Genomic DNA, 27,177 nt, shown 5'->3' on the forward strand with positions numbered 1-27,177 from the left:
TTTCTAGATACACAAAGTTACAGCTATACTTACTTCTACATTAAGATAACTAAGCCTAATTTATAGTAATTACATTATTTTGTACTAATTCTGCACAGTTGTTTATATACTGCATTGGTATTCTTTTCTTGACACAGGCATCTACGTGTGCTTTATCATACTAATCTGAAACTAATTCAGAGTCATCTTTTTGATTCATTACTATGGCTTTTAAAAGCTGAAAGAATAACAACATTACGGCATACAAACATCAGCACTTTCCTGTTTGACCAGAGAAGAATTAATTAACCTTCCCCGTTTTTGCCCCCTCATTATTGTGCTCTGTTAATACACAGTTATTTATAAAATGAAAACAACATTCAGCCTTAACACTAAAAACAATATTTTCAGTGCAAGAGCTGTAAAGACAAATCCCCAAGTACCTCTCACTATTTTCCTAACCCTACACACCAAAGCCTTAATGGCCATGCTGGGAATTTGTCCTGATCTGACAGCGAGACACTGCAAGCAGCTGCGCTGAACCCCTGCCTGACGCAAGTTTCATTTGCAGACCAACACGTCTTTCTTAACCCTTTCCCTCCTCAATTTCCATGCTTCTCTGCAGGAAAAACACTACATTTATTGACAGAAATAATTCTGTTTGTTACTGGTTTTATGAGCCATGGCCTGAGGGGGTTGGTAGCTCCAGGCAGGCACTGTTTAGCAGCAGGGATGTTGGCAGGGACGCTCACAGGGATGCTGCAGCCATCCCTTGCCTTCTCGCCCCAAGTTCACCCAGCTCAGCACTTTGTTTGAAGGCAGTACTGAGACACTTGAGCAGTGCAGGTAGTGCAGGCCTCTGAATGAAAGATTAAACAGATGAATAATACTGAGCTATTGGACATGACAGCTGAACTATGTAATCCGAGAACTGCCGTGCTCAATTAAATTTAATATATTCTCAATTTGTACCTTCAGTTTATATGAATATATAAGGAAATATGAATTTGTCAGGACGTTCTCAGTGGCAGAAAAGAAGCTTCAATTGCCCTATGCAATGATCGCTTTTTCCCCTTCAAGAAACCTACACTGCGTTGAATACAAATATACATGACAAAGACACAAGCAAGCACATACACAAAGAGACTTATTTACCTCCAGAATCTGATCTCCAGCCCAAAGTCTGCCATCTCGGGCTGCTGCCCCTTCTTCATAAACTTCATGGATCACTATGGCATCCTGGGGGAAGAAAGAGGTAATGTGAATCCTTCCTCCCAAACACCCCCAAACTGGCAGCCATGACCCACCTCACACAGCCCATTGCTCTGCAGCAAATAGGTACAGCACTCCATGTCGGGATAAGCCAGACTGTAACAGAATTCCTTTATTTTTAAATATTTTGGGATAAGAAAACTACTCCCTTAATCAAAATACAGAGAGCCAGTAAATAGGATTTTGTTCACCACTTCACGGTAGTCTTGTCTTGGGCTTCTTTGGCTTCCATCATTTTCATCCACTGGCATCAGGAGCACGTGAACTCAGTGTGAACTCTTGTATTAATATCGTCTACTTTTAATGATATTATTTAAAACCAGATTCTTTGGAGCTATGAATATTTTTAGGGACTTGGCATAGAGCTCGGCTTTAAGCAAGAACTGAATGCCTTGTGGTAAATAGCACTGGTTAAATCTGTAAGAAATGAAATCCAGAAGAAATGAACAATGGCAAATGTTAGTTTATTACTGAGGTTGGAAAATGTAGGCAGTGGCAGATGTAGCTTCAGGGAAGGTTTCAGTGATTTAATCTTATTGCCAGCAATAGATGTCCCCGAAGAAAAAGCATTACAAAGAACATACTGTTCTCTTGCTGGTGCTTTCCCTCTGCATTGTTCGGGTTTGTTTCTTATTTCTTATTTGGTTTCCCTCCCCTAAAAAAAAAAAGGTGAACATTCTGCAACAGAGCTTCAGCTGCAGTCCTGACATAGCAGGACGGGATGCTCCACTGTGCAAAGTGTGCTCCTCTCTCCAGTGTCACCAGCAAACACCCAGCCTCAGAGCAGAACCGGCTTCACAACAAACCCTGAAATGGCTTTAGATGAATATATGGTGACTTTCAATTAGATATGTAGGTTTTGGATAAGTTGTCCTCAGATGAATGTATCCTCCCAAAACACCACGGTGGTGAAGTTCCTTCAGTAGTTTGATGTACAAGTCAAAGATAAGACTTTCTGCAGAGGTTAGCAGTGTGTGAGCCCTGCTGTGCACTGCCTTCCTGGAGCAGGAGCAGGAAATAGCTGCTGGGGTAGAACAAAGCACCTTGGTGTTTTGAAAACACTGCTAGATACTACATCTCTCATCACCAAGTGAACTTCCCCCCTGTGTTGCCTTGCAGTCCTTTCCCTGCACACATGGTGCATGTTGAACAGAAAGAAAACTCAAATGCCCTTAAGCTAACACTCTGATCAAGACAACATTGAGAGCACTATTCTCTTTTATTCCCACTACACCTTATTTAATGATGTGGACTTGTGTCTACAGCCGCTTCGCTGCTGCTGGAGCACAGTACCACTGTCATAAGCTTCCTCTTTGATACATATACACCAGTCACTGAAAAAAGCCTGAAGGATTTTAATCACAAATGGATTACAGCTGATACAAGTGTTCCAGATGGGGTAAAAAAGATTTCAATCTACATAAATGAAGGCAAAATACTATGAGCTGTGTACCAAGGTAATTAATTAAATCAAATGAATGGTTTGATTAAAAAAATATGACATCTATACACACACCACTGGTAACTGCAGGGTTTGCTTCAAATAACTGACGCAGCTATTACCAGTGGAACGGAGTCCATGTCCCATCTCAGCAGCACTGCTTAAATCCTCTAAGTGTCTTAGATCTTCTCTCAGTTCTGGGGTTTTGGTTGCTTGGTCTGGGGTTTATTTTTTGGTTCCCTTTGTTTTAAAAATGATCATTAAACTTTAAGTGCACACAAGAGACTTGTGCCTGGGTGAAAGCCAGGAGGGTGACAGTGATCTATATTTTTTCACCTGAGGCTGATCATAGGTAACTCTGAGAAACAGCTAAGTCTGTGGTTTAGAACTTCCACAGCACACTTCACTTTCAGCTTTTTAAGCACTTCACAAAGGCAGGCGTTTAGAAGTGGCCAATGAGATAACACAAAATATCAACCAGGCTGTTAAGACTGCATCACTCAAACACGACACAGTAGGGCAGTGGATGCACGCAAGCTTCAGCAGGAAAATGGCAATGTGACTGTGTAACTGCAGACTGGGCATGCACAGGATTGTCAAAGCAAACACTTTCAGACTGTATTTAATCTGGTATTTCTAAACCTCTGAACAAGCAGCTTTCCACCACGCATCTTTGCTTTTCATCTGTGGTTGCTCTAAAAATGGTCAAAAAACTGGAGTTACCAGCTTTTCCCAGTAAAAATGTGAAAATGCACACACATAAAGCTCTTGATTCAGGAACTACCAAATGTTATCAGTTTGAATAATCTGCATCATCTATTTGAAAAGGCACCAATTTAGTGTTACACTGCAGTTCCTGCATGTGTTATAAGCCAGACCTAGAACTGAAAATACATATAGCATGAAAAGGCATATTCCTGTTCGGTCTGTGCCTCCCCCAAAGAAGGAAACATCTTGCTGACCTACCAAAGCACTGTTTTCTTAACTAGCTTTTGTTAAAGTAGCATAGTTGAATCAAATCCATTAAAACCAGAATGAAACATGTCCATGATATACTGTAAAGGTTTTTCAACAGCCCATAAGCATAAATATGAGAGTCATACCTCCCTTAGCTCATAAACTATGACAGACACCTTTCCTCTGATACTTCTGGGACAGCTCAAAGTACATTTGTCCCAGAAGTAATCTTTTTCCACTGGATCTAGTGGGGATCTGGGTAAGATTCTGTTAGTTTTGACCATCAATGACAAATCACTAAAAACTATTGATGTTTTTGACCATTTTTAATTAAATCAACATTTTAAAGAAGTTTATGCAATGATGAGATGTGACGTCATCCTCCAGCAACCTAACTAAGCCCTAATCTGTGGTGTCTCTATTGATGTGCAAGAGATCAAAGCTGTAACACCCCTCTCAGTGCCTCAGAAAATAAATAAATAGGATGTACTGGGACTAAAACAATGCACAGTATTTATTTAAAGGATAGGTTTTAGTTACTGGACATCTGCAGCTCCTCCTCACTAACTTAAATTCAGTGCGTGCCGGATATCTCTAGAAGTCAAGGCCTAAGCAGACCAAAATCAATCAATTGAGAGGGAGGAAGGGGAAAAAAAAAGTGGGGAAAAAAGGGAAGAAGCTGTGGCTGCCCCATTCCTGGCAGTGTTCAAGGCCAGGTTGGACACAGGGGCTTGGAGCAAGCTGCTGTAGTGGAAGGTGTCCCTGCCCGTGGCAGGGTTTGGAGCTGGATGTGCTTTAAGCTTCCTTCCAACCAAAACCAGTCTGGGACTCTATGAAAGTGACATCAATGTTCAAACAGAGGTTGTGGATTCATGGTTGCTCTGGGTAGATTTTTCACATCCATCCCTCTCCATCTCGTTTCACTACCAGCTTCATACAGATCATGGCACTCTACGATACACCTTGGCAGAGTCACAAAAACTGTGCGTGCAGATGGGGGAAGAACGTATCAAGAACACAGTTGTTTAAAGCAAAATACCCAGCTGCTGAAAGCACATACTTCATAAGGTTTACAAATCCATTCAACAAACCAGAGCTTTAATCTTTGTATATTTTGACAAAGAATAGCTGGGACCATTTTACAAACCATGAATTAATGCGAAGTTGAACATCTCTTGCACGGGATGAAGGATGCAGAATACGAGTCAGGGCATATAAACAGTGTTTTTCCTTGCTAAACAAAGTCCACACTCACAAGTGTAAATTTAGACTATTCAACCATGAAAACACTGAAAGAAAAGTAGAAAGGAATTTGTCTTCTCCTGCTAAGGGTGCTGTACAGGGCTGAACAGTGCTTATATTGAGGGGTTCAGGTTTGAGCTGTGGGATAGCTACACCGCTCGCTCTCGCTTTAGCAGCAGAATACCACTGTGATTGCAGTCTGCTTGAGCAAAGGGAAGGCACATGAATGATAACTCTCACACTGACTCACAAAATGAGGTTTTGGCTGTGGAAGAAATGGCAGGCAAGTAGAAGAGCTGAGAGAGCCTCTTGGTCTGTCGACCTTGAAGAACAACGTTGGTGCAGAGCGAATGACTCCTGAACAGTGAAGGCAAGAGAACCTCACAGGAATTAGCACCCAATCTGAGAAACCACTTATGGAAAATACAACTTGCAAAAAGTGCATAGCGTGATCTACATTGCACTTCTTTCTGCCTAAGGGTGGGGAAGAGCCTTGACCTCTTGGGGAAGCAGATCTCAACTTCCCCCCAGGCTGTGGATATGTTTTCTGCTTGATATATAACAACTTCAGAGACGCAGTAGGGGAAGAATATCACACTCACCCATCAGAGAGCACAAACAGAAATGCTAACGTGAAAGAATTAAATTCAGTAAGAGTGACAGCTTAATCTTTGTATCTGAAATGTCAAGAGCTGGTATGGCAGAGACGCCAAGCAACGACCTTGACTGTGCCTTTGGGAGAAAGGTGGTAAAGTCAGCTTCCTACTCAGGAAAATCACTGCCCAAGTGAACCTTAAAAGCCTGCAGGACCATAAACAGTGGTGAGAAAGCCCCACAAGGTGTCTGGCTTTAGGCTTGGACTGCTCACACGTTTTCTGCTGGTTTATAGTTTCTCAGCCAACATCTCTAGTGTTTCTTTGCTTCCATACAGCTGTTCTTCAGAAGGACAAGCAGCAGCTTTCAATGCAGGGGGGCCTCTGCCACTGAAAATCATCCCCCAGACTGTTATTTGCAAATGCTGCGAGTCGAGGGTGAGGAAGCAAAAGGACACAAGACATGAAAGAAGCTCAAAAATTAAGTATCATGCATATTTTGATGAAGTTCTGTGATGTGGATCAGTATGCAAGCAGGGAGATTTCAAAGGAACTGGAGCAGAGAAATACCCACATACCTGGTGTTGGCTGATCTGACAGTGGAACAGGTCTGAATTTTGTAAAGAGCCTTCTTGCATAGTACTGCATAGTCCTTAACTACTGCAGATCATTCACAACAAGCTATTTCTGTAACTGAGCTAATATTTGCTTTGAGTTTATCTTTGCTGTGCTATTTCATTCTATGAGATCTAGCCATTCCTTTGATAGGATCACAGGCACTTCACAGAAGTCCTCAACCAAAACACATTGAGGACTGCAATAACCATCAGCACAAAATGACACCAGGTAAGGTATTCAGTAAGAAATGAGTTGTTTGAAAATCCCAGACCATATTTCAAAAGATGTGCCTTTTAAGGCAGTAATCATTAGACAAAAAGTCCCTGAAACAGTTATGCGAGTAGAAATCATATCCATAGCTTTGCCCTCTCGCTACAAAGCTATTTCTACCACCAGAACACTGCCAGCCATTTGACCCAAACCAAGGGAACATTATAGAGCAAAAAGGTGCCTGTCTCCCTGAACAGACACTTCTGAGCACACAAAGACAACAATGCTGTAAGTCTGGGTCAAAAGAGAGACACCACATATTTTGGAATCATAGAATGAAATTCATAGACTGAATCCTAGACTGGTTTGTGTTGAAGGGACCTTAAAGCTCATCCAGTTCCAATTTCTACATGGATTAGAGCACTTTCCTGAGGAAGCAGAAAAGTAAGCTACATATAAAACACCACTCAGAAAAGATGTTTTCTGATTTAGTTGACAAGTTGCATTTTCCTAAGATAATATTACACATTTCCATCAAATTTCTTACATAGCTACACGTGTTACTCTAAATTAGCATATACTGAAGATAATAAAGCTACAAGGGTGTTTTGCTGACTGCAGCATTACAGATTTATCTCTTTCCCAGGGCAAGTACAATATCATTAGTTATTTCCTTTTCAAGTTTTATATGCCCAGAGTAGTAAAACTGTCATTTCATGTCTACAGGCTGGCTCACAGATAAAGTAGAAATCAAGTAGTTGCACAGTGTGTTCTGCTGAAGAATTAGCCCCATCTAAGAATCTCTCAGCAGTTAAAATAAATCCAGCTGCTGGTTACTTGGAGGCAGAGGAAATGACAACAGTTATGTTATGATCCATGATCTTCCATTCGCAGATCTAAATGGAATCTAAAAGATAATGGATCAGCAACAAAAACTGAAGGTCAAGTCCAAGTAAATCCCATGACTTCTTAAAGGGGTTTATCTAATGCATCGTGCTGAATATACCTCCTCCTAACACAAATATTTTGCAATTGTAGCATTCACAAACCATTAACAGGCACCCAAAATCCTAAGCCAAACACTACTGTAATAAAACAGGCTATATAATGTAAAAATGTATTACTGTGTTAATGTAAAAATGCTTTACATTGCACGACAGCAAAAAACTTCTCCACTCAAGGTCAAAACAAAAGGTCTGTTTCCCATTTAAGAACAAGCCCTTGCAAGAGATGGCGTTCACTTGCCAACTTTCATAAAACAGATTAATCCACAATATCAATATGAATATAATTTTTCATACTAAAATTCAGATTTATTTTAAGGAAGTGGATAATATTTGTATTACATTTTATAGGCCCCTATAGTTACATCTGGTCCTTATTTATTCAAATTTTATTCAGCTTGCATAATATTTTTGCTTACAGTTATATTCGCGAAGATCAGAAAAGCTAAAACCTGAAAATTCAATGGCACTATTCATTAACATTCCTTTGCTCTGCAGTCATCGACATTTGCAAGCTCTCCTTTGATTCTGAAATAATAAAACTAAGGTAATAAGATGTTTAGTGTAAAAATATATGACTTAAGTCAGAATGATAGAAAGAGCTATGTTTCTATGATTCACATGCCAAAGAAAACTTAAGGTTTTTCAAAAAGTATCCATGCTCATTTTAGGGGGAATAATAAAACACAAGAACTACATATTAAAATGTTAACTCTCTCACTCTCATTATTTTATCAAATAATAAGCATGTGAAAATTTGCAGTGTGTAAATGCATAACACAGGTTCTAAAGGATGCTTGAGATCCTGAATACGTATGACACAGGAACCCAAAAACCAGTGGTTTCATCAGCTGCAAGCAAGATCCTCCTGAAGTCCATTCTGACATGTCCTACTGCTTTTGTATGTTGTTAGCTTGAATTTTATGGTTGATTTACACTCCTGGAAGCCACCAACTTCTTCAAGCAAGGCACTGCTACGTTAAGCTAGGCTTACAGGCAGCTAAACCCGTGCCAAGGATCCATCAGCTACATGATTTGCAAAACTTACTGCCCTAATTCCCATTTGTGATAACTCATGTACAAAGCAGTTTGGTTTTTTCATGCTGTTATAAGCTAACGTCCTTCTGGAATTATGATGAATCCACCAACTTCAGTTTAACAATTTCCAACCAAGAGTCAAAGCAATTCCTCACAATTTCAAGCTAACTGCATTTGCCACTCTATCATTAAATTGCCTTCTGTTTTATAAATGTGGGTGACGGTTAAGAAGTGATGGCATTTTTTCCTCTCCCAACCGCAAACTTTTCCCCTACAATACCCAAGCCATGATTAAAAACTTAGGCCTTCTATTGCCATTTTTCATTCTATTGTTCCATTCATTGTGTGACAGACTTAACAGCAACCATATCTATAGCCAATATATTGCTTAAACCCTCCCAAGGCCAATATCTTGCTTTCATTCGTAGTTACAAGGTAAGCATATTCCACTAAAACAGTTTCAGACTTAGCTGGACTTGATGGCTGCCTACAAAGTCGCTTGGAGCTTGGCTGTCTATAAGAGATGAAGTTATTTCTGCCTGAATCTAAATAGAACTGAGGTGGGAGGGAGGGAAGAAAACTCAACCAAGGGAGAACCTGTTTGTTTAAGGAACACAGAAGTCACAGCAGTCCTCATGTTTAGGTAGGTCTTTACTTCTGCCTCCAGCACTGCATGAAACAGAGATATCAGACTTGGCTTTCGTATTAGCAACAGCCTGCTCTTGGCAGCGTAGAGACCCTAGCAGGGTAATTAGCCCTCACAGCTCCAGGGGCAAACACTGGGTCTTGAACAGCTGCAATTTAAAGTCACAGTTTTCTTGATTATTCCCTTGCCCTTCCTTAACAGATGGGGTTTATGCAAGGTATGAATCACCTGGACTGACAGAATGAATCTAAATATTCTTCTGTCAAACTGCATCCCCACTATCGCCAAGCTCCCCTGCTCCACTGTGAGCCAGAAAGCCTTCTGGGCTAACTGAGGTGATTAGAAAAGCTTCTTCCTCTCCAACTCCAGTGTTACCAGCTCTCACACCGACTAGTATTAGCTGAGCACAGGCATATTCCATTACTTTTTGGAGCATTGCTAAAGTGTTCCAGTTCCCTGGCTTGGTGGATCATTTTATTGTACAGATGGAGTACCTTAAAGTTTGTAAGTTGCCTTAAAAATGTTTTTTATTAATGTCAGCTGAAAGCAAAAGTAAAACCATTAAATGTTTACCGAATTCAAAGTAGGCACAGGACGAAGCATGTTTCCTTTTTTCCTTTCTATGTAAGGTTCAGGTAATGACCACCTCTTACCTTCTCCACTTCCAAACTGTCCCTAGGTTACTGCTCCTGCAATCATTTGCTCCTTTATAAGTGCTTCTTCAGCACTTCACTGGGATTTCAAAACCCAGCTGAGCCTCTGCACTCTCCTCCCCTCCCAGGGTTATCTACTTCTGCTTGAGGGCAATGTCCCTGCGCTAGCCTCCACCAGCCTTGAAACTGCTGAATGGCCTCCAGCATGCCCTGAGCCCCGGCAGCAAATACAGAGTCAATAGGTTGAGTCATCAACTCAATCGTTACTAAATTATTCAGCCGGAAGCGAAACAGTGCTCCCACCTACTAAGAAAAAGTTTGTATCTTAGAGCGATGCTTTCCCCATGTACTGCCAAGAATAAAACCCCTAAAAATTGACAATCCTCCTTCATAGAAAACGGCTCCTTGCAAGCTGCAGACTGGACACAACATTGCACCATCCACCACTCTGGGGTGATGATGGGGTTTGGATGATTTAACCCCACAGTCCATCTGAAGCAGTACCAGGACACCTTTTGTTAAGCAGTTCCTTGGTGCCCTGTTCTCTGACAGCCAAAGAACACCTCATAGAAACTTTCTGGCAAAAGTTTCAGAGGAAAAAGGCCCATTACAATAGAATCCCAACCTGGTTTGTGTTGGAAGGGACCTTAAAGCTCATCCAGTTCCAACCCCTGCCACAGGCAGGGACCCCTTCCACTGGAGCAGCTTGCTCCAAGCCCCTGTGTCCAACCTGGCCTTGAACACTGCCAGGGATGGGGCAGTCACAGCTTCTCTGGGCAGCCTCTGCCAGTGTCTCACCACCCCTATAGTGAGCTGGACTCAGGACTACAGGGGGGTTCTTCCCAGAGCACAGTAAAAGGGGAAAAATCCCCTCCCCTTGAGGTGAAAGTCCCTCGAGTTTCAGTACTTGAAACTAAATTATTTGCCTTGAAACAAGTTGTGGAGAATGCAATGAATGAAAAGCAGGATAACTGAGGAATTCCAGACCCATAATTTATGGTGAACAATCAGACTACCCAGTGCTGCCAGTCCAGTATCCCGCAGGGCTAGTTATTAACCCTGGACCACAGGGTCCCTGCCTGCACAGTCTTGGGCCAGCTGGCCATGCCAACACTGGTTTGCTGCTGTGAACACCCACCTCTGAAAGCTGAACTCCACATCCGACTTAGACTCACAGCTCATCCAGGCTCGGAGCTGGCAGCACAAGCACCAGCATCCCAGGGTCTGCAGCAGCTCTCAGGGCTGCACCACAGGCATTGCCCAAACAGATCTGCCGCACTCAAGAGCCCTGGGCTGGAGCAGTTCAGGCACCCTGGGAGCACTGGCAGCTGCTGAGTGACAATGACACCCCTGTCAGGTTTATGGCTGCTATTAGCGGTGGTGGAGCTGACAAGCATTTATGCACAATTCAGCAAAGAGAGGGCAGGATGGTGTCCTGGGGAGCAGGGTTTGAGCCTCAAACCTCATTTTGGGATGTTTCTGAAAACACTTTTTATTTTTTCCCCTGTTTTTTATTTTAATTCCCACTCTGAGGTTACTTTTACAAGTTTGATTGGACTACAACCAAAGAAAAAAAATCTTCTCACAAATTGAAAGCCCTGTACTTCAGCCAGCTCCACTCTGCAGCTTAATTGCTTTAAAGCAGAGGCCATGTGTTGTGTTCTCTCAGGGGGACTTGGGAAGGTGAAATGAAAGACAGCAAAGAAAAAAGCAAAACTCAAAATCAAGCCTTAGAATAAAATGAAACAGGGCTCCTTAAGGGCTACAGCAGTCTATAAAGATCAACAACATGAAGATAACTCCCAAAGACAATCCTTACTTCTCCATGCCTTTTCCAGCTGATGCTCTCCTGCTCCCCCCTAAGCACAAAGCCACAAGTCCTTGCTTATAATATATGTGACTTGAAAGGTTCTGCAAGTTTAATGGGAAGGTTGTCTTCTCAGCAAAAAACATTTCACAAGGGTTAAGACATCACTTCCCAACCTCCTGAGCAAATTAACCTCCCTGCTCGCAGGCTGTATTTTTCAAGTATCTACTTGGTGATTTCTGATGAGATTCCTAAGGTTACGACTTAAAAGTTGCACTCTATATTTCATCTTGAAGCAGTGCATCCCTTTAGTGGGCTGCCAGATTTATTATTCCACAAGCTGGGACTATATATCATGTGATTAAAAAAGATCCAAAATATTCTGAAGTCAGCTTTCCCATCACGTGTGAGCTGCTTGCTGTGCATCAGTTAAGCATTTTCAGATCAACTGCATTTTAATACCACATAGATGGCCCTTATACTCTTGCCACAGCCACCTCAGATTTTAAAAGGAACAGCCTCCCTGTACCCCCCATGCTGATATGTTATTTCTGAGATCCTAGGAAGAGGGATCCATATCCTTCATTGTTTTGTAGGCACTTATACACCCGCACAGGAAAAAAATGAACATACCCCAGTAGAAAAAGGAGGAGGAAATGAGTATTCATGTCTTGTTCTCTCAGAGGACAAAAAGGTAAAAGAAGATTCTGCAGCTGAGTGCCACGGGCAGGGACACCTTCCACTAGAGCAGCCTGCTCCAAGCCCTTGTGTCCAACCTGGCCTTGAACACTGCCAGGGATGGGGCAGCCACAGCTTCTCTGGGCACCCTGTGCCAGCGCCTCAGCACCCTCACAGGGAACAGCTTCTGCCTAAGAGCTCATCTTGTTATATTTCCTCTCTAATCAATGCAACTCAGAAAGAGTTGCACAGGATATTCTTTTCCTCATTATGTTATGGGAACTTCATTTCAAATGAAGTTAACCTTTAACAAAAGGTTTTCTAACTTCATGGCAAAAAAGACCATGAAAATAATTGGGGGGAGATGAGTAGCACACAGTAGAGAGAGCTATGAATGATCCCACCAGCTAAAGACACAACCCTGAGTACCTGCTTTGAGAAGAAGCATTTCCACACTGTTTTGGCTAAGCAAGTTGGGGAGAATCCCAGAGAGGGTCTCTGCACATGGGAAATGATCAGATTTGACTGTGGTCTCACAAAGCAACTTGTTTGTTATGAAACAATATTGCTTGGCTTTGAATGAGCAGACTCAGAAATATGAAAAGAAACAGGGACTCATTTTAGTAAGTTCTGTAAAGTGAGGATCAGAAACATAGGCAGTCCAATGTCCCTCCATGAATTTGTTACTTCAATCAAGTGCATAGGTCTTTCAGATTAATTCCTATGAGGACACTTTAGTGAACAAACTAATGAAAGTATAATACTTAACCAAAACCACTTACTCCATCTAAAGAATAAAATCCTTTGTATTTTTCTCATCTGCAATGTAAAGCAGATATTTATAATTTTCATTTATTTATATTAAACTCTCATGAAAGACATCTACCAGATTGCATGACAAGCTGCCACGCATTATTTCCAAATTCCAGTTAAATGAAAAAGCAGAGAGATGACGAATAATGTTGAACTTCTATTTGAATCTACTCAATGCTGAGGAGCTTGACTGAAAAGGGACTGGGTACAAAACAGCACATGGCTGGACAGACTGAAAACCTTTTAGACTGATTTAAGCATTCAGCATAACTCAGATCTATCACTATGTGAAACAGAGCAATTCAGCCAAACTCTACATGATCAGAGACTTGGATAAATGGGACTAAAACCTGAACCTTTTCAATTTTAGCCCTAATAGCGTAAAAGGTACAGCCTACATTTTGCAAAACAAAACTTTCTTTTTCCTTTCAACTTCCTTGGGTTTTTTTTCCTTCTTTTTTTCTTGTTCTGGAAAAGGATTACTACACTGCAACAGTCTGCATCTACTGACTCACAGTACTTCTTTGCTTAATGATGCACCACTATGATATTTTCGGGAACAACTGTACGTAACAGAGCAGCTCTGTTGCCTTAAGCATCTCCGTGGCAGGGGATTCAGAAGAACCCAGTAAGGACACCTCTGCAGCAGACCTGTTTACTAAGAGAACTGAATTTGACATTTCAAAGAAACAGCCTGACATTCTGTTATACTGTAATATACCACCTCTTAAATGGAAAGTGGAGTGGAAGCAGCAACAGCAGAGGCAGAGAAGGGTTTAGCACAGCTACCTTGCTGATTTTTCACTTGAACTGATACATTTTAATTTAGCTGAATACTTTGAAAACCAGCATAGCCAAGATCAAGATTAAGCAAAAAAGACGCAGAAAACAATAAAAGATTACCTTTGGTTTACCTCTGTGCAGCAAGGGCTTTTGCTGGCAGGCAGATAAATCACAGTTTGTTTAAACAGCTACTAAGCGCTTATGCTCTCAAGACAGAGAGGTTAACCTTGCTGAAATAGCTCTACCTTTGTGACATTAATTTCTAGTCCAACCATTCTGGTAACTTACCTGCTGGATGCTCTTAATTCACAATGGTTAAAAAAGAATACATATTTGTAAGCTGACCATAGCAAAAAGCACTACTGAAACAGAAACCTGTCCATTTAAATAGAACAGAAAACAACTATCTGACAGAAGGCAAAATTATCAATTTGTTATTGGAGATTGCAGTTGCTGGTTTCTTCCCCCTGTACCAAACAATTCATTAAAGCAATTACAGATTAATGGCATCATTAGTTTCTGTGTGTTTTTCTGTCTCCTATTAGCAGAGGCAGTAAATATTAGTTTAACAGAAACTCACCAGTGGAGTGTCTTTCCCCCCGACAATGCTGAGTCCCAGGCCTGATCGGCCCTTAGATATCTCTATAGTCATCTCCTGCCCTGGAACTATAGAGCACGTTGCTGGATCCGCAGGCAATGGAGGTGGGAAGGTGCCTGAGAACAAGAAGAGGCAAATAAATAGGTCACACTATTCAATGAGAAAATGAAAACCATCAAAGGAATGGTATGAGAGCAACTAATGAAGCTCTTGTATCTTTCTCTTCACTTTTACCAATTTAAATCAAACTAGAAGAATACTCTGAGTAATATCTGAAGTCTCTATATCAAAGGGACTTGAGCTCTGGGAGCCTGGGAGGACATCTGATTCCGTGCAACCTATATGAATATAATATATACATTTATATAGGCTATTTATATAATATAAATTCAGATCATAATGGCAAGCTGTATTCCATTCAGGACAGGTAAGACAATGTTCCAGCACCATGGAATGGACAGGATGTCCCAGACTGCCTTTCCTTCTACTTTAAATCAATAGAGGAACAATGCCTTTGTACATAAAAGTCAACAAAACCAAGCAAAGACTCCTTCAAGCTCTCAAAATATTGTAAAATGAGAGAAAATGCAAACAATTGATAAAATAACTTAAAACAAATCACTGGATGTTCAAAGAAAAAGCCTCAGTGAAAATTATTGGGGAAAAATCCATCCTTTGTAAGGGGACTAAATATACACTATATTGGTGGAAAAAATAGCTGGTTCATACTACGGCTGGTGACTTCTGCCTCTGGAGAAAGATAAGTCGGTGCTGGCTCCAGGGGTATCTCCTGTAAGTTTACAGGTACTTTTGTGGAAGATTTGGATTGTTTGATCTGGTTGAGGACCTAAAAGCAAAGCAGAGGGAGAAAACGTAAGTTATTAATCACAGAAAGGCATGTTATGGGGACATTATCTTTAGCTGTTGATTACTGTACCTTATCAAATCCAGCAGACAATAGAAGGGAAACAAGCAATAAATATAGGTGAACTGAAAATATTCTCTTCATCAATAAATGGAAAATCAGGGTGACTGGACAACTGTGCTTCCAGAAATGCTCATGAAGGAAGCAGGGACAGAGCATCACCTTTTTCACTTGCTCCTCTCATACCAAATAACGTAGGTTCCCTCAGTTATCCTCTTCCCCCCATAAATCACCCATTCTTCAACTAGATCAAGCCTCCTTTTTTGGTTAACACAAACACACATACATTTTCCGGAAGCTGCTCCTCCATTTCCTGCTGATCTGCCACCACTGGTTTGTCAGCTTTACATTTCACATCCTGAAAAGACAAAAAGGAAAGTGAGATGTACTGCAAATGTCTCATTAGCTTAAAAAAAAATACCCTCCAAAACTCAAAATGATGATTCTAGGTATACATAGTGATATTTCTTCACATAAGTACATCTGTAGCACAACACAAACCCAAAGCCCAGAATCACAGAATCCCAGACTGGTTTGGGCTGGAAGGGACCTTAAAGCTCATCCAGTTCCAACCCCTGCCACGGGCAGGGACCCCTTCCACTGGAGCAGCTTGCTCCAAGCCCTTGTGTCCAACCTGGCCTTGAGCACTGCCAGGGATGGGGCAGCCACAGCTTCTCTGGGCACCCTGTGCCAGCGCCTCAGCACCCTCACAGGGAAGAGCTTCTGCCTAAGAGCTCAGCTCAGTCTCCCCTCGGGCAGGTTAAAGCCATTCCCCTTGTCCTGCCTCTACAGGCTCTTGTCCAAAGCCCCTCTCCAGGTTTTTTGTAGGCCTCTTGAAGGTATTGATAGGCCACAATAAGAGAGAGCCTTCTCTTCTCCAGGCTGAACTTGAAAGAGGAAAATCTAGTGAGAATATGGGGAATATCATCAGTTATTAAAACCACACCCAACAGTTTTGAAGTCACAGAATGTAAGGAAGGGATTTTTGGGGAGGAGATTATCACATGTGGTCTATATTGGTTCTGAGCAATATGAAGCTCTAAGGAAGAAAGAAGTGTGTCCTCTGAAGAGGCCAGGACAGCAATTCCCATGCTGTGTGGAAACATGCAGGAATCAGTGCCGAGCCTCTCGTACACCCTTTGGTGCCTGTAGCAGGGAGGGGTTCAAAGTCATCTCTTCTCTCCTTCCCTCTTCCTTTCTTGGTAGTCCTCAGGAACAATGAACACGCTGCCAGCAGTTAAACAAAGTAATTGCTCAAAATGCATCATCCAGCCTCATTATAAATATCTCAAACAATTGCACTTTAATATGCGCTCAATCTGTATCCTAATTTCCTTCCATATCTTTGCAATACACTACAAAACATTGTTAACTCCTACTTCTACAACTACTTCCAGACAGTTACAGTGTCCTCCCCTTGCTAGCTCTTAGCCAAACTTAGGCTGCTTTGATCACAGTGTCAGGTATCCTACCCCATGTTAAAAAACCTGATAAAACAACCTAGTTTTCAGAAAAGCTGAGCACCAGCTTCAAGAGACAATGGGGCCATTCTGTTGCATCTCAGAAGAATTTCTAAGCAAGACGACAATCCATACGTTAAAAAGGAAATCAAATTTTAGTTAACCAAGCTTGAAAACACTGCCCTTGTTTCCTGGAGCTTTTTAATGTCAAATCATGCCAAGCCCCACAGGCTTTGTTTTTTCCACCTCCAATTTGCACTTTCTGTGTTTTTCCCCAGCTTGCTGTAACTATACCACTATTATCCAAATTGATAACAAGAAGAAAAAGATAAAGTGGTGATCTCATTGTATTATCAGAGGTGTCAGGGGAGAAATAGCAAGACTGCTTTGTCATTTTATGAGAGACTGTTTTAGTAAGCAATGAAAAATTATTTCATACTTCCCTTTTTCATTCCGGTATGTGACTAAGATCTGAAACTTCATCTTGCACATCAAGTAAGCACCAAGCACCACCTTTAAATCTCTCTAATCTCCATTTAATTCAGACTATGCTAGAGGTACCTAACCAAAATAAAAGGATTTCCAGCCCCTCAAGCACTGAACTGTACACTCAGCATTTGTCATAAGCCTGCGACCTAACTGGCTTAATCTAATTCAATTCCCTCAACTGCATCCAAAAGCATTTTCACAAAGCCACTCCTCGCCAGTGGTTCAAGGACAGGTTTTCTGTTTGTGGTAAAGACAGATTACTGTTCCAGGTTCAAATCTTTCAAGGAAAACGAATCCATTCTCACATACCAAACATCAGTTTAATTATCCCACCTACAGGACACTGAATGATGTACAGTCCCTGCCAGGACACTAATGCTGCAAAGTGGCTCAGAGCACACATGATGACTGTCCAAGCCATTTTCACCTTTGTAAAGTTAAAAGTTTTGAGAATATCTCAAAGCTCCATATATCAATTCTTTTCCAATGACACATTATGGAAGGCAAGACAGCTACAGTCCTCAGAAAACCACGACCTTCTACCAGGCCACTTCAAACCTCAACATGCAGACTCTGCCTAACACTTCCATTGGCTCCAGTTTAGAATTAAAGTTGTTTTCTTTCCCCTTTCTTATCATCCAAGTCTACAGTGATGTCCATTATATAACTTTGTACTTTTAAAAGTGATGAAGTGACAACAAAAAGTATCTTGGGAGAGACTGACACATTTATCAGCAACAAGTGAATAGAGAATGATGTGAAACTTTAATTTCTCCTTTTATTACAGCTGTCACTTGGTGAGACATCCTGCCCATGTTTTGAGCTGTGCATACTCGTAGAAGATCTCTCCTGATAAGCACATACTTTTTATTTACTCAGTGAACTTGGTTTTACTTGTTGACTTTAACATTCCTGATTTCTCCTGACACATGACTGAGAAATTCAGTAACAATGGTGAAGTAGCATGAGGCTCTAGCAGCAACCAGCCTGCTATGAAAAAAAAGGCACTGTTTTCTTTTGCCTCAACTGTCACTAAAAGACTGCAAGGGAAATCTTTCTTTAAAATAATGAGCTGTCTTGTGCTGCACTGCAGTGTTGAAGTCTTAATAACAATGAGTACAAACCTGTTTCCTTCTGGTCAGAAGGGACCAATCCCAGCCATCAGCTTTTACAAAAATAAGACACTTAGCAGTATTTGACGTGTTGGTTTAAGATCCTGATTGAAAGAAAACTCCTAAAATTATGAAAATGGCTTTTACCACTCTCTTTCATCCATTTATGCCTCTAAACCAAGGGTTGGCCCAACTAAAGGCATGATAGAATAAGCAGTTGGATCTATAGGCATTCAAATTCCTTCCCAAATCTAGCCCCTAGCTCTTAACTTTTCAGCATCTATTTATCTAATGGAAAAATCAGTGAGTCACCTCTAAGCAAACAGCCATCAACTGCAGGCAGGGCTGTGCTGCAGCCAGAGAAGTGACACACTCACTGCCTCATGGTCTCACCAATGACCCAGGACAGGTCATTTCCCCTCTGTGCTACAGCAAGGATAATAATACTGGATATAATGTTGGATAGAGCATTTTAAATTCCAAAGATAAAATGTAAATTATAGCAGCCAGCTGCTATTACATGAACAATTTAAGTGGAAAGATGAGATAACTTGGTATGGGTAGTGGGAAAGAAAAACTAAGTATTATAGTGATGTTCTCCTTGTGTAGACGCTCTCAACAAATCCTTGTCTTTGTCTTCTCTTACCCTTCTACCATTGCTCTGTTCTTGACAACTCTTACCACCAAAACTTCATCTTTTTTAACTTTTCAGTCTCAAATGCTGTCTAAAATACGGTAATTTCTATCCTTTGGCTCCACAGTTCCCTTCTTTCTTGCTTCAAGTTTGAAAAGAAGCTGCCAATGTATTCTGGGTTCCCTGTTGTTCCAGCGGCATCTTCCCTCCATGCCTATCTTGGATCGACGCAAGTTTTTCCCCCATTAAATCTGTGCTTCCTCTAATACCTTTCAGAAAGCTGCACAGCACAATATCCTACACCAGGAAACTGTACATTTCATATAACTTTATCCACCTCAGTCTCTGAGCAACATTTCATATTACCTTGTAACCCCTCGAAAGTTTCTTGCCAGTTAAGCAAGAGCACCAATAGACGCACGTGAATTACACCTGTAAATACATACAATAATACTCTGATTCATTTATATTCCAGCGCCTCAAAGTAGGATTCTGCACAAGGCTACCAAATACAAATAATTCAACTTTTTGGTAATCCATTAGGAAGACAAACTGGTCCATTTGGCCTGAGTAGTTAATTGTGATGCTCAAAAGCACGTAATACTTCCTAACTCCTGGAGTTCCTAGACTCATTAAATACTTACTAGCTACAGAACATTATGTATATCCAATTCATATTTGCAAAACTCAGGACACACTTTGCAAAAGACATGATGGAGCATGAAGAGGACATCTAAGGAAAAAATAAACCCAAAAATGGTTCCTTGAAAAAGGAATAGGCTGATGGACAAAATAACTGTCTCAGCAAAACTGATGTACCTCGAGGTTAGCCACTCTTCAGCATGTTTAGTAGAGTTTTAACATAGAGCCCAAAATAGAGAGATTGGAGCTGTACCCTGAAGGACTTTCAGATTTCAATAATGCACAATCCTGACATATTAAACAACAAAAAACTCCATCTGTATCAATGAGAAGTTCTGCATTTATTACAGTGCACACTGACAATACCACATTAAACCAGAAGTTATGGGCTTGATGTAGAAACTACTGACAGTAACTCTATAGCTATGTTATTCAGGAGGCAAGACTAGATTATGATAATAGACATTTTGGCCTTAGAATTTATGAAGCTATGAATATAAATAAGAATACCATTTACGGACCATGGTTTCTTCTGAAGTTTGTCACACAGGGATGGCAAGAGTGGAAACTCAATCCCTTCACTAAGAAAGTACTTGAGAGAGGGTCAAAATGTTAAAAATAGCTCTTCTTTCAACATTTTAACAAATTATGCTGACTGGTTAGTGCATGAAAACAGTCTATGTGTATATAGCTAAGACCTTGACTCTGCTTTTATGTGTACTAGATATTATTGGACAATAGTGTGCTGTAATACTCCAACACAGAATCCCACAGAATCCCAAGGGTTGGAAGGGACCTAAAAAGATCATCTAGTCCAACCCCCCTGCAAGAGCAGGGTAACCTACAGTACATCACACAGGAACTTGTCCAGGCGGGCCTTGAATATCTCCAGTGTAGGAGACTCCACAACCCCCCTGGGCAACCTGTTCCAGTGCTCTGTCACTCTTACAGTAAAGAAGTTCTTCCTGATGTTAACGTGGAACTTCCTATATTCCAGTTTACACCCATTGCCCCTTGTCCTATCACTGGATATCACTGAAAAAAGCCTAGCTCCATCGTCCTGACACCTACCCTTTACATATTTGTAAACATTGATGAAGTCACCCCTCAGTCTCCTCTTTTGCAAGCTAAAGAGACCCAGCTCCCTCAGCCTCTCCTCATAAGGGAGATGTTCCACTCCCTTAATCATCTTTGTGGCTCTGCGCTGGACTCCTTCAAGCAATTCCCTGTCCTTCTTGAACAGAGGGGCCCAGAACTGGACGCAATATTCCAGATGCGGCCTCACCAAGGCTGAGTAGAGGGGGAGGAGAACCTCTCTTGACCTACTAACCACTCCCTTTCTAATGCACCCTAAGATGCCATTTGCCTTCTTGGCCACAAGAGCACATTGCTGGCTCATGGTCATCCTCCTATCCACCAGGACCCCCAGGTCCCTTTCCCCTTCACTACTTTCCAGCAGGTCAACCCCCAACCTGTACTGGTCCATGGGGTTGTTCTTCCCCAGATGCAAGACTCTACACTTGCCCTTGTTAAATTTCATCAAGTTTCTCCCCGCCCAACTCTCCAGCCTGTCCAGGTCTCGCTGAATGGCAGCACAGTCCTCTGGTGTGTCAGCCACTCCTCCCAGTTTTGTGTCATCAGCGAACTTGCTGAGGGTGCACTCAGTTCCCTCATCCAGGTCATTGATGAAAAAGGTGTTGAAGAGAAAACAAGCCAATGAGCTTCTATTTCTGAGCTCTAATTATCATTAAATACCACCTTAGGTCACTTACAGCTTTGCTGGATTCCTCTTCAGTCAAGCTTTTCATGACAACTTCCAAGCTTGGGTCTTCCTCGCTGCTTGCAGGTTCAGTGCCACCATGATCCTGTTGAAAGGATTGATAACAGTTTTTAAACAGAGCTATGACATATAATTGCTAAAGAAAAAAAAATGGACATTTTTACCCTTTTTTTTTTCTTTTCCTAAACAAGTAGCAGTGTGAAAAAGTAACAAGATTCACAGTTAAAGCATGCTAATGTCAGGAGACAGGTAAGTGACACAGCCTTTGATAGACAGACCTTGGTCTCCACATGGAGAGCCGAAAATACCACGAGGTAGTCCAATACTAACATTTAGGTGCAGATTTTGGTTAACTTACAAGGCCAGACTAATCCCTATCAACTGTGAAAGCTGCTGAGTTTGTATTAAGAGGTCTTCTTCAGACTTCTTTTGGGAGCAAAGGTCTCAGGCACGTTAAAGGAAGCCCGGGGTCCTGCATATAATTTGAACAGGCTGGTAGCAGCGTGAGTGATTCCTCCACCCTGGAGGAACCAGTAAAGCTGAAGTTGTTCTGGTTAGAGCACATGGCCACCGAGCTCAGGAGGCTTAAGCCAGCACTGGAACACAACCCTCAACCTGAAGTGCAAATTTAGCTTCAGGATTCATGTACTTCTGTACATTACTGTGAGAATACTGCAAATGACATTCAATGACAATCACTGGAGAACCAGCAAATGAAAGTAATGGCCCCAAATACATCAGTATTTTCACTAAGATGTGCTCCAAGAACTTCCTCTTGCATTTTTTCTTATTCTGTAGAGAATTCACAACAAAAAAGGCCCTTGAAACACAAAACAGCACCATACTAAGTAGGAAAGTTTGTCTGACCAGGATTTTCTGACATTTTCTTTAGAGAATAACTAGCATATAATTAGGAAGCATAGGCTTGCAAGAAAAATTATTTCCTTCCCATACTGACAATTAAGATAGACAGGAAATGGCATCTAGAATTCAGCTAGAATTCAAAGGTTAAAGTATCAGCAACTTGGTTACATGTACAATTTAATGTGTTCATTCTCTTTCTCATTTTTAAACCAACCAGGTCCTGAATCTGAAAAGATTTTTGATCTCTAATTTTGATTTATTTTAAAACTCCCTTAATACTCTTAAGCACGTAAGCCAAATTTGGAGCTGTTCTCTCCTGCAAATGGACTACATACAACAAATCAAATCAAACTCCAAGATCTTCAGTCCTAGATGCAAAATGATTTCTGAGTTTTCATTAGACATTTTACATTTAAGTGCACAATGAGAATTACACAAATGTCTCAACCACCACTTGAGCAGGTGAAGTACCTCTGCAGCTGTACAAAGGCTCTTCAGTATTGCAACAACCATCTCATTCTGTGGCTTTCTGAAGAATGAAATCTTTTTAAACAGATATTTTACAGTAATTAGTATTTCATATACATTGTTTCTGGTGGCTTGCCCACAATATTACACCACAACATAGTCTTATCCATGCAATAAAGCCAGACCCTGTTTGAAGGCATATTTACTGCTTATCACTTTCCATATTAAAATACCTTAATGAAGATAAAGAGATAAGATGAAGAAAATTAACACAATTAATCCTGTTATACACAAGATCAAATATTTATTTGGTATTTCAAAGGTATTTGAAGATATAATTTCAAGATGTAAAGTACAATTTTGTTTTATCTAAAGAGAGAAACAACTGACAAAGGAAAGCAATGTAAAGTTCTGTTCAACAACAGCTCCTCTTGGTTACATTTATTTTATATAATAAGAAGATACAAGCTGTAAGTAAAAAACTGCACTTACTTATAAGGCAGCCACAACATAAATAGTAAGAGCTTGCCATTAATGCATAAAACTCATCTCACAAGCACCTACCTCTAAAAGCAAACACTGCACATGAGGCTGAGCTCTCTGATTTCCACAGGCTGGTAGAATCTAATTACAGTCAGGTATTAAAGAGTCAACAAAAATAAAATGAACTTGGGCTCTGCAAACTGTAATTTGTGATCCACCAGCTGCACATGGGACATGCTGCTTTTATATGGAGGAGAGAAGGAAAAGCCAAGGCACTATCCAAAAATAACTCAGATCCAAACAAAAACTAAAACTAAGCAGCTCTTGCACTGCACAGCACTGTGCCTGTATGGAAATAGCCATCAGTGGCAATATAACCTGGAAAGCAACAGCAAACATAAGAACAGGGGGATTCATCCTGCATTACCTAACTTGGACCATTGCCTATTGAAATACCAGGAGTTCAGCGCACATCAATTTATCAACTCAAGGCAAGATCAACCCCCAGTTGAATTATAAAACATATTTTGCTTTATTAGCTCAGATAGAAATAGAATTAAAAAGCAACAGCAAGGCCAACCATGCATTTTATCTAGAAAATTTAGTTGCACCATATCGAGATGTCAAAATGATAACAATGTGGTGACACTGCAGGGATTCATGGTGCACAAGAGAGCAATCAGTCTACACTAGGGCTGAGAGCAACTATAATGAAGGAAACCACTGGTAATATTATCACATTAAGGAGGTTTTTGCACTGGAAAATCGTATGCTACAACACTGTGTAGTAGAGCTCACGTCTGTTCCTATGGGAAGAAAAGGAGCAGGAATCACAGAACCAGAGAATGATTTGGGGTTGGAAGGGACCTTAAAGATCTAACCAGCTACAAAAGGAGCAGGACAGGAGATGGCAAGTTTTTCATTCAGAGACTTTCCTCCTCCTGTACAGCAATAACCTGTTTAATACCTGTTGTTAATGCCATGCCAGCCCTTTCAGTAATGATGAGATCAATTAAAAGGAGGCGGAGGAAAATATGCCTATTAGGTCAAGTTCCTACCCAATGCATTTTATGATTCAGGGTTTAATTAGACAAGGTGTTTATAACAAACTGCTACTTACGATGAATCTATCTAATTTAGCAATCCCTAGTTAAAAAAAAAAACAACCCACAAAACTTACCTCAATAGAACAGGGAGAGCTGGAAGGTAACGGGAAAGGAGCAACAGCCATTTGATTGACTGCATCTTCACTTCTGCAAAGCAAATAAAACCAGTGTATTACACACTAAATCACAATGGCCAAACTTGTCTTTTGAGTTGGTTTTGCCCATTAAGAAAATACTCTTACAAGCGTAACCTTTTACCAAAAGTTAAGAGTTTCAAAAAGCATTTCAATTTTGCTTTTGCTTGCTAGCAAACACATTACATCCCTTCCTGGGACGACAGTAGTTTCATCTGGGACATACTGACATCACATTCTTTGGAAATCTGATTTTGTGTGGATTATCAGAGGATGCAGTTAAGTTTGTGGTCCCTACACACCAATAGATGTGCCATAATGCTTCGCTAGCCTCTTCTTATAGTGCCTACATTTGTAAACTTTGTAAATTTGCTGGTTTGTAGTCTAACATTCACATTACTGAAACATATCTGTGTTACTAAAATAGACTGCTTTATTTTATTCATATTTGCCTTGTCTTAGACATTCAATGTAAAAGCTTGAAAGAATCTTTATAAAATGCAGGAAGAAGAAAACAGATGAATATTGATTCCCCCTACATATAAAGCACATTATTTTTCACAGATGTTCATTAGGTATGGCATCTTTTCTTTTACCCTCTTTAAAAAGCATTCCTAAGTTGACATCTGATTACTTTGTAATCTACAAAAGCCTCCTTTTCTTACTATTAAATGGCATTCTGCTTTGCTAATGTTCTTCCTCAACTGCCATTTAAAATTATTTGACTTAGGAATTAGTTCTGCATGTTTTTAGCGTCTGAACCAAGTAAAATACGACTTCATATTGTTTAAGGCACATGAAAAACAAGACTGTGTTGATGCACCTCTTTATTTTTGGGGTGAATAACTCTCACAGAAGCCAGGAACATGATACAAATCCCGTTTTGCTAAAGAGTCAGTACTATCACATAGACTCTGCTTGCCAAAACACGATAGAGCAGGAACCTGCGCTGCTCTGCAGATACAGATCTTGAGATGAAAGGACAAGACTTCTCACGCAGTGGGTCTTGTGGGTTTGATTTCTGGTCCTACCTCCTACCTTCCAGGTTACTGTAACACACTGAGAAACTTTTCCTCTTTAATTTGTGGAATAAGACATTAGACTAGTATGTATTTAAAAACATTTTACAGAAGTTCCTGGAAGAACTTCTGCTTTATCCCTGAAGAGTTAAACACATGAAGCTAAGATGTTCTGATCACTAAAAGACAACACTGTAAATCAGTGCCTCTCAGCAGAGCAGCATACAGGAAATTCAGTCACAGGCATTTGAAATAGTAAATCCTGCCAGCAAAGGTTGGTGAATTCATTTACTTATCTTCAACCCAACAGCCACAGAATTCAAAGGAATTGGTTGTGTGCTGCTCAGCACTGTACTCGCTCCCAGCTTTTCCTCTTGGCCCTGCTCAAAGCCTTGCCAGAGCCAGAAACCACGCTTAAGATTGGATCCAGAGTGGGTCCATGATGCAGATACACAGAGACAAAAATCACATCAGAAAGCCCATGAATTTCATAAGTGTTTCATAATTTCCAAGTACATTTTACCCTGTAAGGCATATGCAAGGGCATTTTTCCTCCTCTTATCTTCATGAGACATTGATCTAATTATGTTGCTTTTCTAGCCTATAAAAACACATCAGCAAAAGAAAGGTGTCTGAGACCCAGCAATTTTTACTTGACTCCAGAGGTTTTCCTGACACTAGTTGACATGAAGCACAAACAGCATGAAAACTAACACCGCTTCTGTAGCTTACAATGTGTGCTGCACACCTTGCAATTAGGAGCAAACTTGAAAATAACAAGGTATGTATAAGCCTTTGTAGGAAATACTCTAAAAATTGCTACATGAAGCTTCATGAGCTGCATGACAAAGTAGGGTGTAATTACTTATACAAACTAGTTTCCACTTCAAATATACACCCAAAATGTTTCTTCCGCCCCCAATCACTGGGCAAAGATCTTCACCCAGTTGTAAATGGATGACCATTTTTATTCCAAGCAATAAAAACCCACTTACGGTAATTCCTTGGGAAAAAAAAAAGCAGAAATATAAAAAATAAGGTTACAAAGTGTCACAACTTGTAATCTCCCCCTGCTAGGACTCGTACATATTTGAATACTTTAATGCTGCTTCAAAGGAGAATGCTTCAAAGCAGAATCAAAGTGGGAACATATTTTAAAGTGACAGATCTAATAATAAATTGCTGTTTCTGCTCTCCACTTCCATAAGTGTCCTCAACTAAAACATGAATTTATTTACAATTAAAAGGAGCAATCATTTTCTTTTGATGCAGGGGCAGACAGCTTAGAAGTCTGAACATCATATTCAAATTACGGCGACTGCAAACGAGCATTCAATGCATTTGCCAATGGTTGCTACATAACCACCTCCGAGAAAGCTGTTCTCAGTTACTAGTGCTCAATACTGCTTGAGGTTAAGATGTCTAAACCCTTCACAGTCAAGACACAGCTTCATACTCTCGGGGTCAAAGCAACATACAATGCAATTTATACAGCAGGGAGGCTCAGATGCTGCCCCTCCATTATCTCCAGAAATGATAAACATGCACCACTCATTCCAGCTCTTACAGTGGTTTGAGTAACACGCTGGGATGGCAGCCCACCTCCTTGCCGAGCTTGTGCACCAGAGAGCTGTTTATATTTCATCACTTACATATAAACTGAACAGGGAAGGAATTCATCACTCCTCCCACAAATGCTTTTATTGCTTTTAACCTCTCAGGATGAGTT

General features: G+C 40.7%; 1 protein-coding gene across 5 annotated transcripts in view; it reads right to left on the reverse strand.

Moving 5' to 3' along the window:
- The window catches only part of PATJ (PATJ crumbs cell polarity complex component), a 155,111-nt gene that overhangs the window by 19,978 nt on the left and 107,956 nt on the right, over positions 1–27,177 (reverse strand). For all 5 annotated transcript variants that reach the window (XM_065673193.1, XM_065673191.1, XM_065673192.1 and 2 more), the window contains 6 exons: positions 24,370–24,442; positions 21,367–21,459; positions 15,544–15,615; positions 15,062–15,179; positions 14,315–14,448; positions 1,135–1,218 (listed from right to left, as the gene is read on the reverse strand). In XM_065673193.1, coding sequence (XP_065529265.1) covers positions 1,135–1,218; positions 14,315–14,448; positions 15,062–15,179; positions 15,544–15,615; positions 21,367–21,459; positions 24,370–24,442 — 574 coding nt within the window. The remainder of the gene's footprint in view (positions 1–1,134; positions 1,219–14,314; positions 14,449–15,061; positions 15,180–15,543; positions 15,616–21,366; positions 21,460–24,369; positions 24,443–27,177) is intronic.

This window comes from Lathamus discolor, chromosome 3 (assembly GCF_037157495.1).
Source record: "Lathamus discolor isolate bLatDis1 chromosome 3, bLatDis1.hap1, whole genome shotgun sequence".
Lineage (NCBI taxonomy): Eukaryota > Metazoa > Chordata > Aves > Psittaciformes > Psittacidae > Lathamus > Lathamus discolor.